The 26,785-nt window shown below is 40.2% G+C and overlaps 1 protein-coding gene across 2 annotated transcripts in view; it reads left to right on the top strand.

The window, feature by feature from the left end:
* Positions 1 to 26,785, top strand: part of LOC309551541 (beta-galactoside alpha-2,6-sialyltransferase 1-like) — a 236,734-nt gene that overhangs the window by 208,509 nt on the left and 1,440 nt on the right. For both annotated transcript variants that reach the window (XM_082252166.1, XM_082252165.1), the window contains exons 4-5: positions 5,415 to 5,516; positions 21,564 to 21,738. In XM_082252166.1, the coding sequence (XP_082108292.1) occupies positions 5,415 to 5,516; positions 21,564 to 21,738 (277 nt within the window). The remainder of the gene's footprint in view (positions 1 to 5,414; positions 5,517 to 21,563; positions 21,739 to 26,785) is intronic.

The raw sequence follows: 26,785 nt of genomic DNA, 5'->3' as shown, positions 1-26,785 counted from the left end.
TTGTAAATGCAGACTCGATCGGTGGACTTGCTCCCCCCCAACACCCTATTGCAACCCCCGGCACGGAAAGCCCCGCCACAAGGTGGGGCAACGTTCGGGGGCAAACACCAGCTGTTGTCATCCAAGCCGGAGGCTTGTTGGTTCCACCAACAGCCTACGGCATCCTGGTCGCCCCTCCTCCTCCGTGTCGGCGGCGTCCTTAATTGCCAGGCAATCGATAAGATCCCTCGTCACTGACCACGCAGCAGCCAAGGCGCATGCGCAGTAGATACGAGTGAAGCACTTCCGCCCTGACAGTTAGGACCGCGCGGCCTATATTTAAGGCGCCGGGGATCCCTGCAGTGTGCCATTCATCTCCAGACCTTGGAGTGAAAGCACCTCCTGGAGGACGGCGGACCACCCCTACTTTTGGACAGGACTCCCTCTGCTGGACACAGGTGCTACATACAGCCTCCTGAGATCTCTATACAGCCCTGCACTATACAGGATTCCTTCTTCAATTTCCTTTTGCTGCTACAACGATGTATCTTTTCCACAGAAGAGATCATCCTGCAACAGAAAGGTTACCCTACTACAGGCAAATGCTCTGCAGTCCAAATAACTATTTTTTGCAGCACCATAAGGTAAATAAAATTTTACATTACCTTACACCAAAATTCAGGCACATGGGATTCTTATGGTTCTGTCATAATGGTATATGTCCCTCCTAGATAGAGAGAACAGCTGGCAACCAAGAAGCACTGCAGGTGTTCTTTCTCACAGAGAGACCATCTGACAACCAAGACGCTCATCAGGTATTTTATTACCCAAGCATTGGCGGCCCAACAAATTCCTAACATCTGGATACATATAGTTAATCAAAATACCCATATATTTCCAGGAACAGCCAATACAACCAAGGGCACTCACGACTGGAAAACCAGCATTATCTGGACCTTGAGAGTATAACCTTGTAAATTCAAAGGGCTGTACACCTACACACACTATATGCCATTCATCAATTTTTGGTCTTTCAGAACAAAAACGTTACCGCCATTCCTCTCTCTCTTTGGGATCTTGTGGTTGCCTTGGGAAACTAAGAGGGGGCACCTCCATAACCGATCCAGTAACTGCACACAAAAAACTCAATGTAAGCTAAGACTTCAGACTATACTAATAAAATTGCTTAAAAATCTTCATTTGACACTAATAAAGACTAAAATATCGTTATATAGATATGGTGAAAATCCTTGAAAAAGGCACAGCCGAAACGCGTTGGATGGAAACGCATTCTGCAACATCCAACACCTATGGATGGCAGGATTTTGCGTCTCTAAAAAAGTCACCATTTTTCACAGTGTCACATTCCTTTTCTTTCGTGCACCATCACGGATGGGCCTCTTACCCATCCAGCACTCAACATTTCATGTCTTGTACATGCTAAATATTGTTTTACGATAAACATTGTTTTATGATAAACGAAAAAACGCATACTACTTTTGTCTCTCAACTTATTACCTCAAAGTCCCACCCACTGGTCCGAGGAACCAAATACCACTACTTGTTCTAATTAGGGATGTTGGCACCAATACACTATACAAACCTACTCTAAACTCTGGTTTTCTAGAGCTCAACCCAAATCGCTTTAAAAAAAAAATTTTAATTTTCCCAAAACTTGTGGCAAAATATAAAATATTCCATGGACTCACCATGCCTCTCAGCAAACAGCTTGGGGTGTCTACTTTCCAAAATGGGGTCATTTGGGGGGGTTTTGTGGTATCTTGACATTTCAGGGCCTCCTAAACCGTTATAGGTAGTGAGAAAATGCAATGAAAAATGTATGCCCTTTGAAATTCTGATGGTGGTGATTTGTTTTCGGGGTCCCGTACACAGCTAGGCTCCCAAAAAGTCTCACATATGTGGTATCCCTGTACTCAGGAGAAGCAGCAGAATATATTTTGGGGTGTAATTACACATATACCTATGGCATGTGTGAGCAATATATCATTTCAATGACAACTTTGTGTAAAAAAAAAAAAAAAAAAAAAAAAACTTTTTTTAGTCATTTTTCAAACACCTGTGACAAAAAAATGAAATATTCAATGAGCTCAACATGCCTCTCAGAACATTCCTTATGATGTCTACTTTCCAAAAAGTGGTAGTTTGGGGGGGTTTTGTACTGCCCCGCCATTTTAGCACTTCATGAAATGAAATAGGCAGTCAGAAATTAAAGCTTCGTAAATTTCAGTATTTACACCATAGTTTGTAGACGCTATAACTTTTGCGCAAACCAATAAAAATACGCTCATTGATTTTTTTTTTGTCAAAGACATGTAGCAAAATATATTTTGGCCAAAAAAAATGACATAAATTGAGTATATTGGATATTTTTTAAAAGACAAAGTTGAAAATGTCATTTTTTTGCAAAATTTTCGCTCTTTTTTTATTAATATCACAAAAAATAAAAACGCAGAGGTGATCAAATACCACCAAAAGAAAGCTCTGTTTGTGGGAAAAAAAGGACATAAATTTTGTTTAGGTACAGTATTGCATGACTGCGCAATTATCAGTTAAAGTCACGAAGTGCCAAGTTGAAAAAAGGGGTCTGGTCTTTTAGCAGCCAAATCCTCCGGGGCTTAAGTGGTTAATAGTTTGGTATCTGTCGAGAGAAGCTGTAGGACAGGAACTCAGGCCCAGTTTGAGGATCTCAAGTTCATGTATGAAACATGGAAAAGCTTTGTAGGCACGCCACAACAACCAGGACCACTAGCTGTTTTTTTTTTTTTTTTTTAAGCCCATGGTGTGTGAAAACACTCAGACTATCACCCGGTGGGTGCATTAAAAAGTGCACAGGGTGTACACATGGTCCCTGACCCTGATCCCCCAGGGCGCAAGGCTCCTGACAGGGACTGGGGTACTTACACTGGCTAACCTGGCTGAAACCAGGCAGCCCCATTCTTTAGGAGGTCTGCTGAAACAGACCACCCCAAGTACTAGGTGGGGCTCTCCCGAAGAGAGAACCCATGAGAGAGGGCGAACCAAGCCAGAAGGCCATATGCATCAACTCCCAAGACTTTCAGGGACAGGCCCAAGGACCTACATCCTACTAATCACGCTGTGCAAAATAAAGTGTACCGCCACAGTAAAAAACACAAAACGTGAGACACACAACACATGAGAGTGGGGAAAGGGATAGTAAAGAAGAAGTGCAAGGTTAGTGCCATGTTGCAATACTATGGCAGGCCCTTCGGCCAGGAATAAAAAAATTCCTCTGGTCCTGACTCCTGACCAAAAGGCCCGACCCTAGAGTCAGGTGGGAAAAACATGTGTAGGAAGTGCAGTGTCCTTAGTGCCATACTCATAGTGTTGCCATCCACCATTAATTATGGCACCCCTGGACTGCCACTCCAGGGGCACATACACCACAGGCGTTTCAGAATCCCCGTCCTTGGCAAGACCAGTGCAGCCCCGACCCTACCAGAAGGCCTCAGAACTTAGACAGCTTTGGGAGAGCCCGACCCATAACCAAGGACACATACCTTTTCCAAGGCCAGACTCAACACAGAAGGGGGAAAAAAGCCCCCCCCCCGCCGCCATTACCGTTCCTTGCCATATACAATATACCATATACAGTTCCTTACCGTTCCTTACGTACTATACACGTACTGAATGATGGGTCTGCCCCCCTTCAACTTCTGGGTCTCCAAATTGGGTACATGGCCTGAGTTTGCCCTTTACGCCTTGGAGGTGCTGGCCTGCCCTGCAGCCAGTGTATTACCTGAACATGTATTTAGCATGGCTGGGGGCGTTATCACAGACAAGCGCAGCCACCTGTCCAGAGCCAATGTGGACAAGCTCACGTTCATTAAAATGAACCAGGCATGGATCCCACAGGACTTGTCCATACCTTGTGCAGAATAGACATGTATACCGCCCTTACCCAGCCATTGTTGTATTTTTGATCTTTCTCACTCTTTTGGGGTGTACCCTAATTTAAAAAGAAATTTAAAATTAAAAACAAAAACCAGTGTTGGCTACCTTGTCCTCCTCCACCGCCGCTTCCACCTACACCTCCACATCCACCGCCACCTCAACCTCCTACTCCATATGGGCCTCCTCCTCCTAGATCAAGATTTTTTTTTTTTATGTTTTTTTATGTTATTTTAAGTTATTTCCCTATCCACATTGGTTTGCAGAGCACTTGCCATACTCTTAAGATGATTTTGCTGCCATCGATTTGCAGCCCTCTAGCCCTTTCCATGTTTTTTTTAGAGCCATTTTAGTGCTTAAAAGTTCGGGTCACCATTGACTTCAATGGGGTTCGGGATCGGAGTAAAGTTTGGGTTAAGTTCGGGTCACGAACCCGGACATTCAGGTGTTCGCTCAACTCTAGTTATTACATATCCATCATTTATTATTTATTTATGATGATTTTTAGTTGTGTATTTATTTACATTTATGTATTCATATAGTATTACAATTTTTTTGTTTTGTACATTTTTTCATTTGAGCAGAAAATAACAAAAAAATGCAAAAAAGCTGGAATGCGCACAAAAATGTTTAAATAGTGCTTTTCAATTCATTTCTATCGGAATAAAAACGTGCAAATCTGCTCAATTTGATTTACAATAAAATACTTTTTTGAGCTTTAGTCTTTTGGCTTCAAGAGACTTGGAGTGGAGATGTGAACCAACCCCATAGAGAACAGTTGACTTTTTCTCTTCCATTGTTTTGGAGCTTTGAGGTGTGAATGGGGCCTACGTGCTGGTTTGCAGGGGGATTAGAGAAAACTGATAGAGAGACACGTGTATTTAGTACACTAGCTGAATTTTAAAATAACTTTACCTATTATTTTACATTCAATAAAACAAAATGCAGCGCTATAAACGAATGATATAGTGAACATACGAAAGTCCATAGAAGTAAAATCCCATTGAAAGATGTCAAAGCGATGAAAGATCCCACACTCCGTAAAAAAATGATAAAAGATATTGGAGGTGTCACCAGCTTGTGATTTCACACTGCGGTTACTGTATGCAATGTGACCTCCTAATAAGGGTGGTCTAACTCTCTCTTTTAAATGGATAAACTGAGTTCCAGATCACTGGGACATCATTTCCTCCAGCCAGACAAATGGCACCATGGGGTCATATACAAAAATTGTGTCCTCACACCAGAGTATATACACCAAAGGAAAGCTCAGGAAGCCCGGGTGACGTAATAAAAATGGCTCACATAGCGTAATAACGTTAAGATAGTTTATTCCTTAAAAAGGAGTAATACTCACTTTAGCAGCTTCAAAACAAGTGTGTAATGGTGACAACTGTTTGTCCAGTAGTCAAAATGCCCAACATTGACCGCGCATGCGTGGTAGCACAATGGCATGAATGTGCTGTAGATAATTCCACATTGCTAACTCTTTATCCTATTTGCAGATTATCGCTCTTCCCATTTATAAATTCCTGGATGATCCCCTTTATAAAAAAGGAATATTGGTTTTGTGGGATCCAGCACCATATGAAGCAGATGTACATCAGGTAAGAAGATGTGGATGTGAGATCATTCAGGTTAAGGATTAAAGAGCCAGTGTATACATCCGAATATATGTAGAAATTATGATGTCTACTGCTATTTAGTAGAGTATGTACTACTAAATTATATGTGTCTAGCAATTCGATTTTATTTGGAGTTCCATCCCAAATAACTACTAGTGATGAGCTGAGCACCCCCCTGTTCAGTTTGCACCAAAACATCTCGAACAGGGGAAATGTTCTAGCGAACATACGAACATGAAAAATCACAGAGTCCTCATTTTAAAGGCTTAAATGTAAGGGACTTTTAATCACCCGGTGGGCCAAGGATTCAAACCCAAAGCCTCTCACTTGCTAGCCTGTTAGTCTAACAGCTATACCACCAAGGCAGCTGCTAACCTAAGACTCTCTCTGCCTAACAATTCTCTATCTGAGATTGACAGCTGTTTTATAGGGCTCTAATATCACCAGCGCCCCATAATCCATTGCTCAGGTGCAGTGAATAAATTACTGACATCCCTTCAGAAGGGGCGGGACAATTAATAGGTTTTAATTCAAATCCATAATTAATATTATTTACCCACTGGCCTGGGGATTCTAACTCACAGCTTTTAGTTTGCAAGTCCGTTATTCTACCTGCTAAACCACCAAGCTAATTGATTAAACTTGGCCTCTCTCTGGCTAACTAGCTTCTATCTGAGTTTTCCAGCTCTTTTGATAGGGCTCTGATGTCACATAAAGCAAAAAGGAATGACCGCACTTCCGATAAAGATCAAAAATGGAGCGTGTTTATTCCACATCAAACAATCGGCAAAGTATAATACATACACGCTGTGAGTGCAGGACAAAAACGGTAGACGCGTTTCATTACTAGATGTGTCGCTTACTCATTACCAAGTTCATGCTGGATGTGCATCGGCCATATATGCACCCATACATGCAGCTGAAACTAATTAGGTTCATCAACTAGTTGTTCATTCAATTAGACCGCTGCTGGGAATCTAAGGTTTGATTGCACAGATCAATTACAATCAGTATAGTCAATAAAATCAGTGTTGATGAGGAAAAAATACACAATGATTATGACCCACATCAAATATTGCAATATACCTTACATGTATATAATGAAAATACATGACAAAATAAATAAGTGAATTCATGTAGGGACCATCATAAGTGACATGTGTGCTTATTGTAAAAAAGCAAAACTAGAAAAACTAGAAAAAATATGAGTGATAAATAAAGTGTACGTATAATATGTACGAAGTCACCGATAGTGCTTAATTCAAAAGACATTGTAGCCGATTATAGAAACCCCAATGTGATGCATGAAGATTGGTGGAGTATATATGTGAGAAATATGAAAATTATATGTATATGTAAACCATATAAAAGATAAAAAGTGTAAATTAATATGTGTACAATGTAAACATATATGGACTAATAATAAATGAGTAAATGGTCTACGTGATAATACATAAAATGTATAGTGTATGAGGGTATAATGCATGTTAATATAAGATGTATTCTTAAAAAGATAAATGGATATACAACATTGTTGCAGTTTATCATAGTAAAGCCCCTTATTTGTGACATATAATGTCACTATAGCAAAACATGCAATAGAGTTCTAACGTGCATATACTTTTTCATAGGCTATTTCAATGGACAGTGTTTAAAACCACAAAATCTCAAAGCCCACGAAGCAATATATTACTTCTAAATGGCAAAATCATATAAAAGTATATTGTTCCGTGAGTATGAAAAAGGGGGGGGGGGGAGGAAAAGAGCAAAACAGAGGGAACAGGTTAAAATGTATTGCATACCAGCTGATTGGATCTCATCGATCCATATTGGAGTAGCTGGGTTGCTATACAGAACCCGGTGTCTCAGAATCGGCCGGTCTAAAATTGTATATAAACAAGATCACATGGTAAAACCATATGCAATTGTTTAATATATGTATATATACAGATACCATGTGATCTTGTTTATATACAATTTTACTTTACACATATGTATTCCTTTGTTCTGATTGATTGGATTGGATTGGATTAGATATCTCCCACACTACCCATAGACCGGCCGATTCTGAGACACCGGGTTCTGTATAGAAACCCAGATACTCCAATATGGATCGATGAGATCCAATCAGCTGGTATGCAATACATTTTAACCCGTTCCCTCTGTTTTGCTCTTTTCCTCCCCCCCCCCCCTTTTTCATACTCACGGAACAATATACTTTTATACGATCTTGCCAATTAGAAGTAATATATTGCTTCGTGGGCTTTGAGATTTTGTGGTTTTAAACACTGTCCATTGAAATAGCCTATGAAAAAGTATATGCACGTTAGAACTCTATTGCATGTTTTGCTATAGTGACATTATATGTCACAAATAAGGGGCTTTACTATGATAAACTGCAACAATGTTGTATATCCATTTATCTTTTTAAGAATACATCTTATATTAACGTGCATTATACCCTCATACACTATACATTTTATGTATTATCACGTAGACCATTTAACTCATTTATTATTAGTCCATATATGTTTACATTGTACACATATTAGTTTACACTTTTTATGTTTTATATGGTTTACATATACATATAATTTTCATATTTCTCACTTTTCACTAACAGTGTTTCTATAATTTTGGGTTGGAATTTTGGATTGGAGTTATGCTATATATACTCCACCAATCTTCATGCATCACATTGGGGTTTCTATAATCGGCTACAATGTCTTTTGAATTAAGCACTATTGGTGACTTCGTACATATTATACGTACACTTTATTTATCACTCATATTTTTTCTAGTTTTTCTAGTTTTGCTTTTTTACAATAAGCACACATGTCACTTATGATGGTCTCCACATGAATTCACTTATTTATTTTGTCATGTATTTTCATTATATACATGTAAGGTATATTGCAATATTTGATGTGGGTCATAATCATTGTGTATTTTTTCCTCATCAACACTGATTTTATTGACTATACTGATTGTAATTGATCTGTATTTGTGTACAAATTTTTGTTGCACAGTGTGTTTGATTTGGTTCTTTGGGGTCATTCTGTTTGTGCAATCAAACCTTAGATTCCCAGCAGCGGTCTAATTGAATGAACAACTAGTTGATGAACCTAATTCGTTTCAGCTGTATGTATGGGTGCATATATGGCCGATGCACATCCAGAATGAACTTGGTAATGAGTAAGCGACACATCTAGTCGTGAAACGCGTCTACCGTTTTTGTCCTGCACTCACAGCGTGTATGTATTATACTTTGCTCATTGTTTGATGTGGAATAAACACACTCCATTTTTGATCTTTATCGGAAGTGTGGTCATTCCTTTTTGCTTTATGTGGCTTTGGATCACGGATCCGACCGGCACCTGATTCCTGTCTCACCTGGAGCGGTCTCCCCAGTTTGGACTCTATCTATCTCTCCGTGATTTTGGACCAGCTCGGTGAGTGATTTCTTGGATATATTTATTGGAGTTTATATTCCCATACATCATTGTTCAGTGAACAAAGGCGTTTATTACATCTATTACACCTGTGAGTTGCATACATGGACATGGACGAACCTTCCACAAGTAGAACACTTAGAAACCTGAACACAAATCCCCTCAGAAGCAACGCACATGCTACTTTAAACCAGACAAGGGAGGACAGTTCAGTTTCTATAAAATCTTTGTTCCACAAATTGGAAAAACTTATGGTGAAAGAAATAAAAGCTTATTGGGAAAAAACTACAATTACTGAACACCTGGACCTGGAACGTATCCCGAGAGGTTTACGGATAAAAAAGTTCCCCACATTCGATCTCTTTAACGAGGAATTAAAAAAGCAATGGACCGATACTCTTTCCACCTGTTCCTTCAACCTCATGAGGCTCATAGTAGATTCTAAAACATTGGAATTGAAAAGACTACAAGACGAAATTTCTAAACTACAAGAAGAAATTACTCCGTTAAAAAGTAGCTCTCAATTCACGGAACTTTATCTGAAGTTAAATGACAAGATAAATAAACTGGAAACCAATACGATCAGCGGTAAAAAAGAAAAGTTAATGAGAGACAAAGTTGATTATGAGACAAACAATGTCTATATCTGGAAAAAATCGAACACATGGAATCGCCATTATCAGAAGAAAAAAGTCAGCTTTTCGGATCCAGAAACAACAGGCACTGATACATCTGTTGCTTATACTTCATCCGATACCTCCGTTGACTACACTCACATGTCCAGATCAAATTCCGGACCTTTCAATGGGTCAAAAAACGAGCCAAGGAGGGGCAGGAATGCAATAAAGAAGAAAAAATCAAAAAAGCCAAAACAAGGAGAGGAGGAAAGAAAAAACAGCGAAAACTCAAATGGCCAAAACAATCTGAGGACACACCGCAAGTGACATCTAATAATGTAGTAAATTTGTCTCAACGGACTCCCACAATAAATTAAATTTCTTTACTTTCTAAGGGACTGAATTTCTGCCCTCACACACACTTTGATCCGTTTGACACTATTCTACACATCAATAAATTTATACGGAATTTAACTTTAAAGAGACACTTTTTTGTGGACACAGATGACAATATGACCGAAGAAACTGATTTAGATCTCAATCCTTCTCTCAATAGTCCAACCAACTCTCCAATTTTGTCTTTTCGTGAGCAATGTGCCATTTCGGAACTAGAGGAGTTGATCCATGAATGACCTTCACCATACTCTGAAAGAGAGGAGGGAACCCGTCGGGTGGCTTTGAATGTACCATCATCATTATACCCCATACAATCCCGATCGGCAGAAATGGATACGTTTCAAAAATTAATCGAGAAAGATATCTTCAAGCTGGCATCCAATATGCCTCCTCATGTCAAAACCAACATGGAAAACTTAACTGTGGATGAAAGGAAATCGTTCAAACTTTTATAGGAAGACGATTCAATCATTATCAGAAATGCTGACAAGGGAGGAGCCGTAGTCGTCCTTGACAAGACACAGTATAAAGCGGAAGCCATAAGACAACTAATGGATACAAACACCTACCAAATTCTCAAGAGCGATCCGACTAACAAATTTAAAAATGTCTTAAACAATCTTGTTAAGAAAGGTGCAGCTATAGGTGCTTTTTCAGTCAGAGAATTTGAAAATATGATCCCAGAGTTCCCGATAATACCAATCTTCCATCACCTGCCGAAGATACACAAGGGACTGGATCCAGTACACGGACGCCCAATAGTATCAGGCATTGGTTCCTTGAACGAACGACTAGGAGAATGGTTGGACGGACAACTCCAACATATAGTACAAATTCTTCCTAGCTACTTAAAAGATTCAAACCATTTGTTAAAAATCATGGATTCTTTTGTGTGGTCAGAGGACTACAGCTGGATCACGTGCGATGTGTCCAGCCTGTACTCGTCTATTCCACACTCATTAGCCTTGGAAGCAGTTAGTTATAGTTTGGAAACCTATATGGAGATGTCCCCTGTTTTACAGGTTTTTGTGGTAGAAGTCCTTGATTATTTGCTCACGCATAATTATTTTGCTTTTGATGATGTTTTTTACCTCCAAAGATGCAGGGTGGCGATGGGAGCCAAGTTCTCACCCTCCCTAGCCAATCTTTATATGGGTTGGTGGGAGAGGTCCCGCATCTTTGGAGGTACAAATCCATACAGGGATAACACTTTTTTATACTGTCGCTACATTGACGATTTACTATTTGTCTGTCATAGAACTGTTAATCTTGAATCATTCATATAGTTTTTGAACGACAACAAACTGAACCTTGTTTTCACGGGTCTTTCCAGTCCGGACAAAATAATGTTTCTGGACATAACCTTAAATCATGAAGGCGATAAAGTCACTTCCACCCTCTATAGAAAACCCCAGGCGGGCAATAGTTTATTGCATGCCAAATCAGGGCATCCCCTCCACACCAAAAAAGGAATACCTGTGGGACAGTTCCTTAGACTCAGGAGAATCTGTAGCGACATTGACGCCTTTAAAAAGGAATCGTCCTCTTTATATCAGCGGTTTCTCCAGAGAGGCTATCCCAGATGGATGCTGGATAGAGCATACCGTCTAGCCCTTGGGAGGAACCGTACTGATCTTTTACAGCTTACAACGTCTAGTCACACACCACCAAACCATGAGTCTAATTCCAACCTCCCACAAGTGCCAACAGAAAAGAGATCATTCATGTATAATAAGAAAAACATCAAAAAAGACAAACTCATACCTTCTGTTACCCTGGCACTTCCTTACAGCCTAGAATTTAACAACATAAAATCTATAATCAGAAAACACCTGCCTATCTTACACATAGACCATGCATGTGATGAGAGTTTGAGGAGAGGAGTTAATATTGTGGCCAAGAGAGCGGCCACACTGGGAAATACATTATCTCCTAGTTTGTTTTCCACAAAAACTATCTCCTCATCACAAACGTGATTACACTGTAGGGGCAATTACAGATGTGGAGCACAGGACTGTGTCACTTGTCCCCACATTCTGAAAAGCCCCCAATTTCAATCATCCATCAGTGGCAGGATGTTTAAACTTAATAAACTTTTTAACTGCAATACTCAATATATTATATATTTGATCACCTGCAAGAAATGTTTAGCACAATATGTAGGTAGAGCTACCAGGAGACTTAAGGAGAGATTTAGGGAACACCTAAGCGACATTCGTTGCCTCAAATCAACAAATGTGGCTCGTCACTTTAATGACCTACATGAAGGGGATACCTCCCTGGTTATGGTTCAGGTCATAGAAAAAATCCTAAAACCCAAGAGAGGAGGAGATATTTTCCAGATACTCTGCAAAAGGGAGGTTTTCTGGATATTTAAGCTCCATACACGATTACCTGAAGGCATGAACTTCGAGTGGGACGTGACACATTTTTACACCTAATTTTTACATCTAATCTTTATCCAGTGGCATTGGAACCCATATTTACATAAACTTTACAGCCATTGTTGACAACTTTACTACACTTGTAACCTACATTGGACATCCAATGATGGTTCTATATATGGGAGTCTCCAGATATTCAGTGTTATTCATGTAACTACACACATAAAATGGTTTTAAATCATCCAATAGTTTTTCCAGACCTGTCTCTATACAAAGAAATGACTTTAGACATTATACATATATATTTTTTATACGTTCAATTTTTGAAATCTTACAGATTTTGACAGGTATATATTTGCATTTATATTTAAATATTTGTGAAAAAATACATTTAAATAATATTTTTGGAAGGTTCGTCCCAACAAGATCTTTTCCCCAAATCTTGTTTTGTTTTTCCCCGCTATTGGGATGGGTGGGAGTTATCAGCCTTTCTTTTTGTGTCATTGAACAAACTACTATGGCTTTTTTTCATCCACTATTTACAATCTAATAGCTACAATCTACAAGGTATCTGTATATATATATATATATATATATATATATTAAACAATTGCATATGGTTTTACCATGTGATCTTGTTTATATACAATTTTACTTTTCACATATGTATTCCTTTGTTCAGATTGATTGGATTGGATGAGATATCTCCCACACTATCCATAGACCGACCGATTCTGAGACACCGGGTTCTGTATAGCAACCCAGATACTCCAATATGGATCGATGAGATCCAATCAGCTGGTATGCAATACATTTTAACCCGTTCCCTCTGTTTTGCTCTCCCCCCCCCCCTCCTCCCCCCCTTTTTCATACTCACGGAACAATATACTTTTATACGATCTTGCCAATTAGAAGTAATATATTGCTTCGTGGGCTTTGAGATTTTGTGGTTTTAAACACTGTCCATTGAAATAGCCTATGAAAAAGTATATGCACGTTAGAATGTTTTGCTATAGTGACACTATATGTCACAAATAAGGGGCTTTACTATGATAAACTGCAACAATGTTGTATATCCATTTATCTTTTTAAGAATACATCTTATATTAACGTGCATTATACCCTCATACACTATACATTTTATGTATTATCACGTAGACCATTTACTCATTTATTATTAATCCATATATGTTTACATTGTACACATATTAATTTACACTTTTTATGTTTTATATGGTTTACATATACATATAATTTTCATATTTCTCACTTTTCACTAACAGTGTTTCTATAATTTTGGGTTGGAATTTTGGATTGGAGTTATGCTATATATACACCACCAATCTTCATGCATCACGTTGGGGTTTCTATAATCGGCTACAATGTCTTTTGAATTAAGCACTATCGGTGACTTCGTACATATTATATGTACACTTTATTTATCACTCATATTTTTTCTAGTTTTGCTTTTTTACAATAAGCACACATGTCACTTATTATGGTCTCCACATGAATTCACTTATTTATTTTATCATGTATTTTCATTATATACATGAAAGGTATATTGCAATATTTGATGTGGGTCATAATCATTGTGTATTTTTTCCTCATCAACACTGATTTTATTGACTATACTGATTGTAATTGATCTGTATTTGTGTACAAATTTTTGTTGCACAGTGTGTTTGATTTGGTTCTTTGGGGTCATTCGGTTTGTGCAATCAAACCTTAGATTCCCAGCAGCGGTCTAATTGAATGAACAACTAGTTGATGAACCTAATTAGTTTCAGCTGCATGTATGGGTGCATATATGGCCGATGCACATCCAGAATGAACTTGGTAATGAGTAAGCGACACATCTAGTCGTGAAACGCGTCTACCGTTTTTGTCCTGCATTTACAGCGTGTATGTATTATACTTTGCCGATTGTTTGATGTGGAATAAACACACTTTGATCTTTATCGGAAGTGCGGTCATTCCTTTTTGCTTTATGTGGCTTTGGATCACGGATCTGACCGGCACATGATTCCTGTCTTACCTGGAGCGGTCTCCCCAGTTTGGACTCTATCTAGGGCTCTGATGTCGCCCATAATCCATTGCTTTAGGTGCAGTGAATAAATTACTGACGTCAGTTGTTTAAAGTGTTACTAAACCTACAACAGTAAAATCAGTTTGTATATGTAGTAAAGCATGCTTGTTATACTCACTGTGGAACCTAAGGGGTTAATCCTCTGCATTATGTAAAAAGGCTTTTGATCCTGTCTTCTCTGATCCTCCCCTTCTTCCACTGACTCCAGAACAGGCCCAGAAAAAAACAGAGACTTTGGAGTTAGGAATCACATGCTCGGTTCGGTGTGTATTGCTAGAAAGTTTTTTTTTTTCTTGGGAAAGTGCATGTGGATCAGCACAGGGCCAATCAACACTGTCCAGACAGAGGGTCAGGTGTGCTGGGTCCTGATAGGACATCTCAGTGCAGTATGAAAACTTCTCCTACAAGCTTTACAATAAACTGATAGAAGTCACAAGACTATATACTGCTGATGAGAAAAGGTATTTAGCAGTTTATACAATTCTTGACATTTTCCACATTTTGTCAAGTTACAACCAAAAACATATTGGGGTTTTATGTGATAGAACAACACAAAGTGGCACATAATTGTGAAGTGAAAGGTAAGTGATAAATAGTTTTCAAAATGTTTTACAAATAAATATTTCAAAAGTGTGGTGTGCATTTGTATTCAGCCCCCTTTACTCTGATACCCCTAACTAAAATCTAATGGAACCAATTCCCTTCAGAAGTCACCTGATTTGTAAATAGAGTCCACCTGTGTGTAATTTTCATCTCAATATAAATACAGCTGTTCTGTGAAGCCCTCAAAGGTTTGTTAATGAACCTTAGTGAACAATAGGATCATAAAGGCCAAGGAACACTGGTGACAGGTCAGGGATAATGTTGTGGAGAAGTTTAAAGCAGGGTTGGGTTATAAAACAATATCCCAAGCTTTGGACATCTCACAGAGCACTGTTCAATCCATCATCTGAAAATGGAAAGAGTATGGCAAAAATGCAAACCTACCAAGACATGGCTGTCCACCTAAACTGACAGGCTGGGCAAGGAGAACATTAATCAGAGAAGCAGCCAAGAGGCCCATAGTAACTCTGGAGGAGCTGCAGAGATCTACAGTTCAGGTGGGAGAATCTGTCCACAGGACAACTATTAGCTGTGCACTCCACAAATCTTGCCTTTATGGAAGAGTGGCAAGAAGAAAGCATTGTAGAAAGAAAGCCGTATGACGTCCTGTTTGCAATTTGTGAGAAGCCATGTGGGAGACATAGCAAACCTGTGGAAGAAGGTGTTCTGGTCAGATGAGAACAAAATTTAGCTTTTTTGCCCTAAAAGGAAAACAATATGTGCGGTGGAAAACTAACACTGCACATCACCCTGAACACACCATCCCCATCGTGAAATATGGTGGTGGCAGCATCATTTTGTGGGCAGGGACGGGGAAGCTGGTCAGAGATGATGGGAAGATGAATGGAGGCAAATACAGGGCAATCTTAGAAGAAAACCTGTTAGAGTCTGCAAAAGACTTGAGACTGGGGGAGAGGTTCACCTTCCAGCATTACAACGACCCTAAATATACAGCCACAGCTACAATGGAATGGTTTGGATCAAAGCATATTCATGTGTTAGAATGGCCCAGTCAAAGTCCAGACCTAAATCCGATTGAGAATCTGTGGGAAGACTTGAACTTTTCTGTTTGCAGACGCTCTCCATCCAATCTGACAGAGCTTGAGCTATTTTGCAAAGCCAAATACGGGGCAATCTTAGAAGAAAACCTGTTAGAGTCTGCAAAAGACTTGAGACTGGGGCAAAGGTTCACCTTCCAGCATTACAACGACCCTAAACATACAGCTAGAGCTACAACAGAATGGTTTGGATCAAAGCATATTCATGTGTTAGAAAGTCCAGTAGGAAAAGGTATCATAATGCCAAACAGGTGGCCGCAGTATACAAATATGTGGTAACCTGATGCGTTTTCGAGAGTTCAGTCTCACTCTTTAGGGGTTGATGCATAGAAATAATCTATAAAGTAAAATGATTAAAACATATAACATAGTAATGAACTTGGAAATGTATCAGGTAGATTGGAATGTGGGAATCAGACTAAGGGATCCATACTCACAAAAATGCAGGATGTTGCATGCCAAAATCGCGCTGGCAGAGGTACCAAAATGGGCCGGCAGCGCAAAACAGGACAGATGGAAAAATGGGCAAACAGAACTGTCCAACATAACCTGCCAGGATGGTGGCTAAAAAAAAAAAAAGGAGTTTAAATAGGTGGTGATGAGCACAATTAAAAATAAATGAAATGAAAAATGATGAAAAGGTAGTCACTTTGATTGGGGGGCCTGTGGAACCCAGCTTACCTTAGAGAGGTTGGGAAATCCCTGTCTCAGGTCCCTAGGCCCCTCTTATGTGTAAGTTACTCTGTGTCTATTATGGGCACATGGTGGCCAAGAAAATGATGGACCCAATGGACACTGAGAATATGGTTTGGATTACTCAAATGGGACAGTAATATTTGTCAACAATATATCTCAAAGAATATATGAAGACTTTGGGACTCTAGGGTTAGCTGCCTAATTTTCAATAAGGCTTCACACAGTCAGACTCCTAGCAGATGCTAATATCATCAGCTCAACTACCTGTCTTCCACACATTGTAATTATGCTGATTTACTATGTGTTTACACTTATAATAATGTGTCATTGTGTATTTTGTTTTAGCCTTGTTGCCAGCAGTCTCGTCTTCCAGTCTGATTTAAGTGTGCAGAGTTAATTAGCATGTTATTGATAACCTTGTCTAGATGGGATTAGCCATGAGTCAGTTGTACCTCGTTATCTAACCATTGTGTGATGTTTTGGGTAAATATTCGGGTCATTGTTCATGTAGTGACTGACATACTTCTCAAGTGTATAAAAAGTCTGTTTATTGTTAGTTGTTTTCAGATACATACAAGCTATGTTGTCAGCTAGTTTTGTATATAGGGCGGCTGGAATATCTATCTATGTTCAAGACTGGAGGAAGCCGTATACTGACGGAAGCCCACAAACACAGTGCGGGTCGCGGTTCCGTTACAGTTTAAAATAATGATTGAATAGCCATAGACAACCACATGGTGCAATTAGGGGTAGTGGAAGTGATTTGCACAGCTGAAATAAAAGAATCCACATTTGAAACTAAGTGTATTGGTTATAAAGTATAAATGCAACTTGCTGAGGCAGTGACACCAGTGCATGGGATTACCCCAGTAGTGCAAGGTCAAATCAGGTCACAAAAGTATGTGTGACCAATATACTCATCTAAAGTCCTAATGGGCAAAACTCTGCAATTGTATGTATAATAGGGATGGAGGCGCTTCACATGGCACTACCAATCATATTTTGTATCTTAGTTCTACAAAGTATTGACTCAGGGGGGCTGAATACAAATGCACGCCACACTTTTCAGATATTTATTTGTAAAATATGTTGAAAACCATTTATCATTTTCCTTCCACTTCACAATTATGTGCCACTTTGTGTTGGTCTATCACATAAAAGCCCAATAAAATACATTTTTCCTTTTTTTTGTTGTGACATGACAAAATGTGGAAAAGGGGTGTGAATACTTTTTCAAGGCACTGTATTTACTAAATGAGTTACATTTCCATGTTCTGTGTACTGTGGGAGACCAGATATAGTGAATGCAGGGTCATGGGTTTAGTAACACTTAAAATTTTTGATAGATTGCAGAGAGATTAGAACACCTGCCAGGCATATATTGCTGTCTGTGGCCCTGTTAGAAAGATTCACCCTCTCTAAATTTGTCCTGTTAACCCTTAAAAACCAAAAGTTAGAGTGAATGAAAATACCAAATTTTGGATTGTCAGAAGACCAGGAAGAGAGGGGAATGCTTCCATTGGTGATAAGGGCCCTTTCACATGGGCTTTCTGATCAGGTCCACCTGAAAAAAGTTTTTCAGGCGAACATGATCGGATGCTCCATGCACCCCTATGGAGCAGCGGATGTCAGCGGTGACATGTCCGCTGACACCCGCTGCTATCCGTTCCGGTCCTGTCCTTGAAATTCAGACAGATGGAAACCCTATTTTCCATCCATCTGGAGGATCTGATAGGATCGGATGAAAATGGCGGTCTATTTTCACCTGATCTCCCATAGAGGAGAACGGGGCTCTGACAGATCCGTCTCAGCACAGTGAGCGGAGATGGACCTGTCATCTGCCTGCTCAGCGGGGATCGGCGGATCGATCACCCGTTTAGCAAAAGGGAGTCCGCCGGGCGGAAAGCCTGTGTGAAAGGACCCTAAGATTTCAAGTGACCCTGATGTCAATCAGAAGTTACCTCACTTTGGAGAGGGATTTCCTCTAGCTTCCGATTTTGGCTATGCTACATAGATGACAAAAAGCATGACAGGGCTTATAATCCTCCCTTACTCTTTCAAAATGTACTATTTGCCTTCTTTGTATGTTGTAATAATAAAAGTTTACGATATCTTGATTACATCAAAAAAACAACAACAACAACAAAAACAAATATATCAATAGGCTCCATTTTGCACCTTGTGCAGCTAGGGCTATCACATTCTCATCAAAGTTCACTTTATTTTTGAAATGAGAATGTGATCTACAGGAGCAAATGTCCATGAAGTCTTGTGCGAAGATGAACCTTCCAAAGATGTACCTTTTAACACACAATCTAAAGCTGGCCATACATGTATCAAAATTAATCCGGTTCGGCAGGGACCAGACAAATTTCGATCTATGCGTGGCCACTGTGGTTGAACATAAGTTGAAAACTTAAGGTGACTAGTGACCAGTGGCGGCTAGTGCATTTGCGGCGCAGGATAAATGCCCCCCCATCCAGGTGTCCGGCCCCCTAATCTACATGCAGGGCGCCAGACGCATGGATTCCGATGAGGTTTTTTTTTTTCTTTTGAAGCACGTGATTAGAGCCAGAGGCTTTAATAGGCTTAAAAAAAGGGTGGGCTCTGGGCTCAGAGCACTGCGCCCCGAGCCCACCCAGTTATGTGACAATAACAAATTAATATTTGCTATTATCACACGGATCCTCCTTCCAGGCAATCAGGAAGCGGGTCCTGAGACCCGTTTCCAAATTGGCCGCAAAGAGAGGCCATGCTATTGGCCCAGGAGGAGGAGGAGGGAGGAGACGCAGGGGAAGCCGCCGCCGCCACCGCTGGAAGAAGCCGCCGCCACCTGCTCTCCACTTCAGTCAAGGGTGAGTAAGCCGGGGGGGGGGGGGGGGCATGGTATGGTGTGCTAACAAGCTGGTGTGGTCTGGGGAGGGGGGTATGGTGTGGTCCCTCTGACGCTACCCCCCCCCCCGGCCCATTGAGCACCAGCCGCCACTGCTAGTGATGTATTGTCTTTCATGGGTTATTAGTATCAGGGATTACGTTAAGTGTAAGGAAAACAAATTAGATGGTTAAGGTCAGAGCTGCATAATATGGAAGTATCAAGAGGCAATGCTTCTACAAAATGAATTATAGGAACACATAAATCCACCATGCATATCATTAACATTTTAATAGCACATGTGGCCACCCAGTAGAATTAAAATGCAATTGCGTTTTATTGGTAAAGCATGTATAATTTTCCACTCTGAGCCTTATTTTAGCTGTGCAGAGGACTGTGGAAATAAAAAGTTACATTTCAACCAGAAATACTAGTAATACTTTGAAATGTATATTTTTACAAAACGCATATTACTTTCTTAGAGTCCTTCTCTAACACATGGTGTGATCAACGTCAGGCTAGGTATAAAACCAGGAACAGAATACAAATAGAGCAGCGACTATAGAAATAAAAGTTCATCCGTGACGAAATACACAAGATTCCAGGAACGGTGAAGATGTGCCTTTAGGGTGTTGGAACAGACAGTGTGTAACCTCCACCTCCACAACAACAGGATCCCTGAATTAACAGATGGGTCGTAAAGGCTTTCCATAAAGGATATATCTCCACCAGTCCAATCATGGAAGTCCTCCTGGTGCTAACCATATAGTGCAGCAGATCATGTCCACACAAGGATATCTCACCAAGACACTCTCTTCAGGAATCCCATACAGATGATCACTAATAGTCTGGAGTTGTAAAATATACAAAGGACATATAGTGCTCTCTGCTAGTATTAGTTTATTAGTAATAAAAGAAACACTCTTACAAATTCAGGCTTTTCCCATAAGGTCAAGCTTCAGTAGAGTAGTAGTACTGAAGAAGTCATTGCCTCATGCGCTGACGTAACGCGTACAGGGGGCGGGACCTATCTGCAGACATCATATCCTCTCTGGAGCATTACGGAAACCGCTGTTTACATGCACTATTGAGTGCTCTGTTTGTAAGTCTATTTGCCTTATTAAAATATTTAACATCAGTCCAGCGGAGAGCATTGGATTTCTTTATCCTTCTCTTCCTACCTGGTTATTTGTATGCGGGTGAATGTTTATCGGATCCCGCATGTCCCCTTGGTGAGATCCTGCTAACCATCCATTAACTCCTGAGGGGGACAGCTGCCTTTGACCCTGGGTGATTCCTGGGTCAGAAATTAAGGTGAGGCTTAAATTTTGTGGTGGTGGATTGGAGCACGCTCACGGAGGTGATTGATTTATTGGGACTTCAGCATCTCTCTTTACATGGACTTTGATTTTTTAGCACTTTCATGTAATGATTTGAGTTATATACTCTCTGATCTGATTTGAGATTTATTTTGCACTTATTTATGGTCTGGCGCAGCACTTTCTTGGTTTTATTTGAGCAGCTAAGTGTGTCTATGGTGGAGGTTACACACTTTCTGTTTCACGGAGTCCAATATCTTAAAAGGCACATCTTCACAGTTCCTGGAATCTTGTGTATTCCTCACTGAGGAACTTTTACTTCTATAGCGCTGCTCTATTTGTATTCTATTTTTTATATCAGGGGTGTTGTAAATTTACCTGGAGTGTTCAGCTGTTTTTTGTCTGGAATATCTCTTTTACTACTTGCTGCTGGTGTTTAAAGCTATTGTATAATCACACCAAGTGTAAATGTAACTTTATATTCTGTTTTCTGTTGATTTAAAATTCTGTCTCATCTTTTGTCTCTATACTTTCTTTACTCAGTGGTATGCAAAACCAGAATATCAATTCTTTGATCGCTACAGTCAATACTGCAAGAAAAACCCTAATCAGACATTTTACATCCTGAATCCAAAAACCAGCTGGCAACTGTGGGATATAGTACAGGAGAACGCACCAGAGAACATTCAACCTGATCCACCATCTTCAGGGTCACTGGGTAGGTACACTGCATGATCACGAGGCTACCAGTCTCTTGTGTGTCATTACAACCCAGGTGAGTTCTCAGCTGTACAGTGGAGCAGAACTGTACTGGATATGGAACTAATAGCAGAATGGACAGCTGCAGGCAGTACTGTAGCAGACTGGACTGTAGCGGGCTGTACTGTAGCAGACTAAATATTAGTAGACTAAAAATGTAGCAGACTAGACAGTGGTGGACTGAAAAGTTGCAATCTGTACTGTGGTGGACGGGTTTGCAGCAGGCTGGACTGTGCCAGACTTGACTGTTGCAGACTGCACTTTGGCGGACTTGCTTGCAGCAGACTGGACTGTTGCACACTGTAATGTGCTGGACTGGTTTGTAGCAGACTGGACTGTGATGGACTTGTTTGCAGCAGACTGGACTGTTGCAGAATGTACAGTGGCAAACTTGTTTGTAGCAGACTGGGCTGTGTTGAACTGGTTTGTAGGGATGATCGAACGGTTTGGGTCCACCATCGGTTCGGCCCGAACATTGGGTGTTCGAGGTTCGGCCGAATTTAGAACTTTTTGCCCAAAAAGTTCGGAATTCGGCAACCAGAACCGCCCAAAATGCAATGCTTCAGGAAATGGGCTTTAAAAGCCCGTGATTGGACCAGAACCATTAGCAAAAGCCAATTGAGGGGGCAGGAGAATGCTAGGAATGTGATTGGAGTGACTAGGGGGTCCCTAGACCAATCATTAGTGAATACGCCCCCCAGTATATAAGATCGCCCCGCCATATTCCCAGCATTGTTATACTGGACATGGAAGAGAGTGGAAGCAGTTCTGTTAATTTTACTTTAAAAGTGTCATTTAGCTATTTTTAGTGTGAGGAAAGGGATATCTAGTGTAGTTAGAGTGCTCCTTTACACTTAAGTTAGCTTCAAAAATTTAGTTTCTGTAGGGAAAGTGTTAAGTGTCAGGGGACCGTAGTGTAGTGTAGGGTTAACTGACAGTGACTGCTATGGCAGGGTGACAAAACCCTTCCATAGCAGGGTGACCGCTATAGAGAAATGATCATTTCTCTGTGTTGCTTCGGGACAGGCATGTGGCTTCTCACCAGCAAGCATTTTTTAATGCTGCAGGGGCTGCCACTGCCAGTGCTTTTTTGAGGACATGTTTGATGTCAGACATGACATCTGAATATGTGTATAGGGGGAATATATAGACATATATGTCTGAATATATACCCCTAGACATATATAGGTGTGATAGTAGCAGAAATAAATGCTTGCGCTAATGAAATCATTTACAGTAATATATTTCTGCTACTATCACACCTATATATGTCTAGGGGTATATATTCAGACATATATGCCTATATATACCCCCTATACACATGTTCAGATGTTTTGCCTGCCTCAAAAGAACCCCAAATAATGCCAAAAAAACGCTAGCGTCAAAAAAAAAAGATGCCCAGGTGTGTTTTTGCTGGCATTTTTTGGGGGGTTTTGGAGGCAGGCAAAACATCAGAACTTGTGCACAGTACCACTATACACAAGTTCAGATGTTTTGCCTGCCTCAAAAGAACCCCAAAAAATGCCAAAAAAACGCTAGCGTCAAAAAAAAAATGCCCAGGTGTGTTTTTGCTGGCATTTTTTGGGGGGTTTTGGAGGCAGGCAAAACATCAGAACTTGTGCACAGTACCACTATACACAAGTTCAGATGTTTTTCCTGACTGCAAAGAACCCAAAAAAATGCCTGCTATTAAACCGGGAAGGTGTTACAGCAGAGAAGCCATATTCCTGTGCTTAAAGTTTTCTAATACAAACAATCTTTTTTTTTATGGTTCTGGACATGCTACAGAGCTGAAACTTCACAGGTACACCTTTTAGACCCCCCAGACACAAAATCACACAAAAAAAGTTCTTAAAAATTGTCATTTTTGATAAAAAAGCCAATTATTGAAAAATTAAAAAAAAAAAAAAAAAAGAGATTTCTTTGGATTTAGTATCTGGGGGGTCTAAAAAGTGTACATGTGAAGTTTCAGCTCTGTAGCATGTCCAGAACCCCCCAAAAATTAGCATTTTCTTATAATTTTTATTAGAACAGGAATACGGCTTCTCTACGGCGCTTTTTCTTGCATTTATCGGGCATTTTTGGAGGCAGGCATGACTTTTTTTGGATTTAGTGTCTGGGGGGTCTAAAAAGTGTACCTGTGAAGTTTCAGCTCTGTAGCATGTCCAGAACCAGAAAAAAGATAATTTTTCAGTAGAGCAGGGATGGTGGGACCCCTCTTTTACACTTATATGATCTTTTTTTGGGGTTCTGGACATGCTACAGAGCTGAAACTTCACAGGTACACCTTTTAGACCCCCCAGACACAAAATCACACAAAAAAAAGTTCTTAAAAATTGTCATTTTTGATAAAAAAGCCAATTATTGAAAAATTAAAAAAAAAATAAAAAGAGATTTTTTGATTTTTACTTTGGATTTAGTATCTGGGGGGTCTAAAAAGTGTACATGTGAAGTTTCAGCTCTGTAGCATGTCCAGAACCATAAAAAAAAAGATCGTTTGTATTAGAAAACTTTAAAGCGGAGTTCCACCCAAAAGTGGAACTTCCGCTTTAGGGAGTCCTGACCCCCCGACATGCCACATTTGGCATGTCATTTTTTGGGGGGGGGGGGAGCGGGTACCTAGTTTTGACAGGTACCCGCTCCCACTTCCGCTCGGAGCGCCGCGGCGCTCTGAGCGGAAGTTCTCCTCTCCCCCTCCCTCCCTGCAATCTTCTGGGACACGTCAGAGGTCCCAGAAGATTGCCGGCCAATCACGGCGCGCAGCGCGACTCGCGCATGCGCAGTGGGTACCCGGCTGTGAAGCCGCAAACTGTAACAGCCGGGTGCCCACAGCAGTGATGCCGGCGCCGAGGGAGAGGATCGAGGCTTCCGGCGGCCACATCGCTGGACCGTTGGACAGGTGAGTAAATGGCTGGAACTCCGCTTTAAGCACAGGAATATGGCTTCTCTGCTGTAACACCTTGCCGGTTTAATAGCAGGCATTTTTTTGGGTTCTTTGCAGTCAGGAAAAACATCTGAACTTGTGTATAGTAGTACTGTGCACAAGTTCTGATGTTTTGCCTGCCTCCAAAATTCCCCAAAAAATGCCAGCAAAAACACACCTGGGCATTTTTTTTTTGACGCTAGCGTTTTTTTTGGCATTTTTTGGGGTTCTTTTGAGGCAGGCAAAACATCTGAACTTGTGTATAGTGGTACTGTGCACAAGTTCTGATGTTTTGCCTGCCTCCAAAACCCCCCAAAAAATGCCAGCAAAAACACACCTGGGCATTTTTTTTTTTGACGCTAGCGTTTTTTTGGCATTTTTTGGGGTTCTTTTGAGGCAGGCAAAACATCTGAACATGTGTATAGGGTGTATATATAGGCATATATGTCTGATTATATACCCCTAGACATATATAGGTGTGATAGTAGCAGAAATATATTACTGTAAATGATTTTATTAGCGCAAGCATTTATTTCTGCTACTATCACACCTATATATGTCTAGGGGTATATATTCAGACATATATGTCTATATATCCCCCCTATACACATGTTCAGATGTTTTGCCTGCCTCAAAAGAACCCCAAAAAATGCCAAAAAAACGCTAGCGTCAAAAAAAAAAATGCCCAGGTGTGTTTTTGCTGGCATTTTTTGGAGGGTTTTGGAGGCAGGCAAAACATCAGAACTTGTGCACAGTACCACTATACACAAGTTCAGATGTTTTTCCTGACTGCAAAGAACCCAAAAAAATGCCTGCTATTAAACCGGCAAGGTGTTACAGCAGAGAAGCCATATTCCTGTGCTTAAAGTTTTCTAATACAAACAATCTTTTTTTTTTCTGGTTCTGGACATGCTACAGACCTGAAACTTCACATGTACACTTTTTAGACCCCCCAGATACTAAATCCAAAGTAAAAATCAAAAAATCTCTTTTTTTTTTTTTTAATTTTTCAATAATTGGCTTTTTTATCAAAAATGACAATTTTTAAGAACTTTTTTTTGTGTGATTTTGTGTCTGGGGGGTCTAAAAGGTGTACCTGTGAAGTTTCAGCTCTGTAGCATGTCCAGAACCAGAAAAAAAGATCATATAGGTGTTAAAGTTAAAGGAGGGTCCCGACCCACATCCCTGTTCTACTGAAAAATTATCTTTTTTATTTTTTTTTCATGGTTCTGGACATGCTACAGAGCTGAAACTTCACATGCACACCTTTTAGACCCCCCAGATACTAAATCCAAAGTAAAAACCAAAAAAATCTCTTTTTTTTTTTTTTTTTTAATTTTTCAATAATTGGCTTTTTTATCAAAAATGACAATTTTTAAGAACTTTTTTTTGTGTGATTAATAGTTAATGGGGCATGACCCAGAACCCTAGGCACTTTTTAGGGGCATTTATTGGGTTTTAGGGCTTAAAAATTGTGTTTTTTGATTACAGAAGTTCGGGTCCCATTGATTTCAATGGGGTTCTGAAATCCGGGCCGAACTTTCGTGAAGTTCGGGTGTTCTGGTCGAACCGAACTTTTCAAAAGTTCGATCATCCCTACTGGTTTGTAGCAGACTGGACTGTGGCAGATTGGTTTGTAGCAGACTGGACTTCGGTGGACTAGTTTGTAGCAAACTGGACTGCAGTGGACTTGTTTGCAGCAGACTGGACTGTGGCAGACTGGTTTGCTGCACACTGGTTTGAAGCAGACTGATTTGTGGCAGACTAGACTGTGGCAGACTGGTTTGCAGCAGACTGTACTGTGGTGGACTGGTTTGGGGCAGACTGGACTGTGGTGGACTGGTTTGCAGCGGACTGGACTGTGGTGGACCAGTATGCAGCAGACTGGACTGTGGTGGAATGGTTTGCAGCAGACTATGGCCCTCCAGTTGTTCAGAAACTACAATTCCCATCATATTAAAAACCAAAATTAAGCAGCACTGGCATTAGTAACAATAATCATGTAAAATAAATATAATCAATTCATCAGACAAATGTATAGATAAAATATAAATGAGAAACGTTCTTGGATGTAATCCAATTA

Source organism: Pelophylax lessonae (assembly GCF_965119305.1).
Source record: "Pelophylax lessonae genome assembly, chromosome: 3".
Classification (NCBI taxonomy): Eukaryota; Metazoa; Chordata; class Amphibia; order Anura; family Ranidae; genus Pelophylax; species Pelophylax lessonae.
The sequence above is the reverse complement of the archived record's forward strand: the minus strand, read 5'-3'. Positions and strand labels throughout refer to the sequence as shown.